The sequence below is a fragment of the Chiloscyllium plagiosum genome, chromosome 5 (genome assembly GCF_004010195.1).
Source record: "Chiloscyllium plagiosum isolate BGI_BamShark_2017 chromosome 5, ASM401019v2, whole genome shotgun sequence".
NCBI classification, from domain to species: domain Eukaryota; kingdom Metazoa; phylum Chordata; class Chondrichthyes; order Orectolobiformes; family Hemiscylliidae; genus Chiloscyllium; species Chiloscyllium plagiosum.
Genome location: NC_057714.1, coordinates 110,982,306 through 110,987,323, shown reverse-complemented (window position 1 = coordinate 110,987,323; position 5,018 = coordinate 110,982,306). Strand labels below are relative to the sequence as shown.

General features: G+C 47.2%; 1 protein-coding gene across 1 annotated transcript in view; it reads left to right on the top strand.

The window, feature by feature from the left end:
- The first annotated feature begins 4,193 nt into the window (after positions 1 to 4,193).
- The window catches only part of LOC122550140 (nuclease EXOG, mitochondrial-like), a 46,191-nt gene continuing 45,366 nt past the window's right edge, over positions 4,194 to 5,018 (top strand). The window contains exon 1 of the mRNA XM_043690785.1: positions 4,194 to 4,889. Within this exon, the coding sequence (XP_043546720.1) occupies positions 4,721 to 4,889 (169 nt within the window). The 5' untranslated portion in view covers positions 4,194 to 4,720. The remainder of the gene's footprint in view (positions 4,890 to 5,018) is intronic.

Genomic DNA, 5,018 nt, shown 5'->3' with positions numbered 1-5,018 from the left:
TTTTCTAGAGTGAATACTGTCGAAAAATATTCATTTAGTGCTTCCCCTATCTCCTCTGACTCCACACACAACTTCCCACTACTATCCTTGATTGGCCCTAATCTTACTTTCATAATTCTTTTATTCCTTAAATACCTATGGAAAGCCTTAGGGTTAACCCTGATCCTATCCGCCAACAACTTCTCATGTCTCCTCCTGGCTCTTCTGAGCTCTCTCTTTAGGTCTTTCCTGGCTACCTTGTAACCCTCAAGCACCCTAACTGAGCCTTCACATCTCATCCTAACATGAGCCTTCTTCTTCCTCTTGACCAGAGACTCCACTTCCTTCTTAAACCACGGCTCACGTGCTCTACAGCTTTCTCCCTGCCTGACAGGTCCATACTTATCTAGGACACACAAGAGCTTTTCCTTGAATAAGCTCCACATTTCTAATGTGCCCATCCGCTGCAGTTTCCTTCCCCATCCTATGCTTCCTAAATCTTGCCTAATCGCATCATAATTGCCTTTCCCCCAGCTGTAACTCTTTCCCAGTGGTATACACTTATCTCTTTCTATCACTAAAGTAAACATAACAGAATTGTGATCGCTATCACCAAAGTGCTCACCTACTTCCAAGTCTAATACTGGCCAGTACCAAATCTAATATGGCTTTGCTCCTTGTTGGCCTGTCTGCATACTGTGTCAGGAAGCCCTCCTGCACACACTGGACAAAAACTGACCTATCTATAGTACTCATACTATAGTGTTCCCAGTCAATGTTTGGAAAGTTGAAGTCCCTCTTGACAACTACCCTGTCTCTCTCACTCCTATCGAGAATCATCTTTGCTATCCTTTCCTCTCCATCTCCGGAACTATTCGGAGGCCTATAGAAAACTCCCAACAGGGCGACCTCTCCTTGTCTGTTTCTAACCTCAGTCCATACTAGTTCAGTTGGCGAGTCCCCAAACATCCTTTCTGCAACTGTAATACTGTCCTTGATCAACAATGCCACACTTCCCCCACCTTTTACCATCTTCTCTGTTCTTACTGAAACATCTAAATCCTGGAACCTGCAACAACCATTCCTGTCCCTGCTCTAACCATGTCTCTGAAATGGCCACAACATCAAAATCCCAGGTACCAACCCATGCTGCTAGTTCACCCACCTTATTCCGGATGCTGCTGGCGTTGAAGTAGACACACTTCAAACCAACTTATTGCTTGCCGGTGCCATCTTGCGTCCCTGAAACTTGATTTTGGACCTCCTACTCTCAACCTTTTCTATACTCGAACTACAATTTTGGTTCCCATCCCCCTGCTGGACTATTTTAAACCCACCCCAATAGTCTTAGCGAATTTCCCACCCTCTGGTTCAGATGAAGACCATCCTGCTTATAGAGGTCCCACCTACCCCAGAAAGAGCCCCAATTATCCAAGAATCCAAAACCCTCCCTCCTGCACCATCCTGCATCATATACCCATCCAGATGCCTTTGAAATGTTGTAATTGTACCAGCCTCCACCACTTCCTCTGGCAGCTCATTCTATACACACATCACCCTCTGCATGAAAAAGTTGCCCCTTAGGTCCCTTTTCAATCTTTCCGCTCTCACCCTCAACCTATGGCCTCTAGTTCTGGACTCCCCCACCCCAGGGAAAAGACTTTGCCTATTTAAGGGAAAAACTGCCGAGGCCATAGCTCATGGCCTTACTGAGTGCACGCACATCAGACATTTGGAGATTTGCGACTGCAGAACTCATGGTGGAAAAAGACAACAAATAAAATGGCCAATTACAGACCAGTTAGCTTAACATTTGCAGAAAACAAAATTTTAGCATATATAATTGAGGATGAAATGACCACACATCCGGATCATGTGAAAACAGTTAGCTGTTTCTGTTGTGGATTGCAAAATGAGTTACCTGATTGATAAGCTTTTAGAGTCAAAGAGTTTGGAAACTGACCCTTCCATCCAACTGGTCTATGCCGATCAGACATCCTGAATTAATCTAGTCCCATTTACCAGCATTGGCCCATACCCCTCTAAGCCCATCCAGATGCCTTTTAAATGTTACAATTGTACCAGCCTCCACCACTTCCTCTGGCAGCTCATCCCACACACACACCACCCTGAACAAGTTGCCCCTAAGGTCCCTTTTAAATCTTTCCCCCTCACCTTAAATCTATGCCCTCTAGTCTCTGACTCAGCTACCCTGGGGAAAAGATCTTGACCTATGGCCTCTAGTTCTGGACTCCCCCACCCCAGGGAAAAGACTTTGCCTATTTACCCTATCCATGCCCCTCGTGATTTTATGAACCTCTATAAGGTCACCCCTCAGCCTCCAAAGTTCCAGGAAAAACAGCCCCAGCCTATTCTGCCTCTCCCTATCGCTCAAATCCTCCAACCCTGGCAACATCCTTGTAAATCTTTACTGAAACCTCTTTCAAGTTTCACAACATCCTTCCTACAAGAGGAAGATCAAAAATTGCACACAGTAATCAAAAGTGGCCTAACCAATATCCTGTACAGTCTCAACATGACCTCCCAACTCCTATACTGTGCTCTGACCAATAGCTGTAAATCAGGAACTTGAAGGACGAGAGCAGCTAAGGAAGCCAAAACAGAGTTCTGAAGAAGTCATATTGGACTTAAATCTTTAATTTTGTTTCTTGCTCCACAGATACTGCCTTAGCAAATCAGCTTTTGCTGTTTTTATAATAGTTTGAGATTTTCAAATGAGCGTTTTGAAAATCTAGCGGGGGTCCTTTATCAATCAGCAGATTCCATGTAGACTCTGAGCTGTAGTTCTCCACATGGGGACTTCTGTCACCCTCCTTATCAGGGCAAAGTGAGGACTGCAGATGCTGGAAACCGGAGTGTAGATTAGAGTGGCCATTCCTGATGAAGGGCTTTTACCCGAAACGTCGATTTTCCTGCTCCTCGGATGCTGCCTGACCTGCTGTGCTTTTCCAGCACCACTCTATTTTATACTCCCTCCCCATCAGCTGCTTGACTGAACCGTTCCATTTACAGAATAGGGCTATTTCACCTGCGCATGGCATTGTGGGCAACGTAGTCGCCATCGCTACACCATTTTTTGTGGAAATCGTTGCCAGTTTGCACGATTTGGCTGTGATCCAGGAAGCTCGCGGAAGTAGGGATACACCGCAAGCTCCTAAATTCTACCCACGGGTCATTTTTTTCCGAATACAGTACTACAGTCTCATATTGATGGAGTCGAACTACAGCTGATTTCATTTCCAGTTCTGAAGGGTCACTGAACCCGAAACATTAACTCTTTCTTTTCACAGATACTGCCAGATCTGCTGAGTGTTTTTTTCACAACAATTTCTACTCTTGTTTCAATTCCGATGTCACATTCTAAAGAAGAGTCACACCAGAGTCGAAATATTAACTTCCACAGATACTAGGAGAAAGTCGGAAACTTATGCCTGAAACGTCTGACCTGTGGTGCTTTTCCAGCGCCACACTTTTCGCCTCTCTACAAACACCGCCAGATTGCTGAATTTCTCCAGCACTTTTGCTCGAGATTCTTCCATTACTATCTATTTCTTCACAGCTAGCCCGTATCTGAGCGTGGCAACCTTTAATGAATTTCAAGTCGAAAATCTGTAACTCCTTCCAACCAAACCGCGATCATTGCTCTAATGTTAAATGGGAAAAAAAATCTCATTTCTGACTCCCGTTCTGGATTTTGTCCTTTCCATTTCACTTCTGTGACGGCTGTGTCAACTTATTATTGTGACTTCTGAATTTTAGATATATTCTTTATCATAGCCTGAAATTGTTCAGTGAATTGAAGCGTTGGGGTGACGTTTAAAGATGCTAAATCGATGAAATATTTGCTGTTGTTGGAGAGGGTTCTGGAAATCTGCCTGACTGAGGTGATAAGGGATTGTGTTTTGCAACTGTTCTCTACATCGAAACTGGAGCCAGTTACACCATTCTCTGGCGGAAGAGTATTGCGTGCGTGAAACAAGTTCAAAATGTAAAACAGAGCAGTCCGATCCTTGCAAAATGCTGCAAGAACTAGTCGATCCAAATTAAATATTCTTCATATGTTGGGCCAAATAGTTTACAGTCAAGAATGTGGTGCTGGAAAAGCATAGCAGGTCAGGCAGCATCCGAGGAGCAGGAAACGTCGATTCTCCTGCTCCTCGGATGCTGCCTGACCTGCTGTGCTTTTCCAGCAACACACTCTTGACTCTAATCTCCTGTATTCACCAAATAGTTAACTGCACACCTTCACTTTTGAAAGTTGCAACGAACGGATGCAGTCCGCCGAGCACTAGGGGACGCTGCCGTCGGAGTCACGCTAGGGAAAGAAAAACAAAGCAATGCGGATGCTGGAAATTTAAAACAAAATCAACGCGCTGGAAAAACTTGGTAGGTCTGCGGTGAAAGCAACAGGGTTCGTGCTTTGACCCCAATGAGGCTTTTCAGATCTGGAGGGCTTTGTGTTTGTGGCCGGTGCTGGGGTCGGGGCTGCAAAGGCCAGGCTTGGAAGTCCTCCGGACTGTAGGTGGCGCGGCACGTGGAGGGCGAGGCCAGGCTTGGAAGTCCTCCGGACTGTAGGTGGCGCGGCACGTCGAGGGCGATCGCGGCCCCTCACCAATCAGCACGGACACGAGCACTGGTCCTCCGAGCCGCCAGGTGGCGAAGTCATTGGAGGACAGGGTCTAGGGCCCGGGTTACAGCCGCTGCCCGGACAGGGACCGCAATGGCGGGCAGGGGCGGCATGTGGCTACTCCGAGGGTTGAAACGCGGAGGCGGCGGCTTTGGGCACAGGTTCGTGTCCGGCTTCCTGACCGGATCGCTGCTTGGCTCCACCGGCTGTGCACTAGCCCTGCACTGGTACAGGCTGCAGCAACAGGAGGACGACCAGCGAGGTGAGGGGCCGACCGGCCGGGAGTAGAGAGGGGGGAGGGTCAAACCAAATCCAGAGTGAGGGAGGGGTGGAGGGAATGGAGCCGTCCAATACTGTGTTTGGAGGGGGGTGCAGGCAGAACCAATCCTGG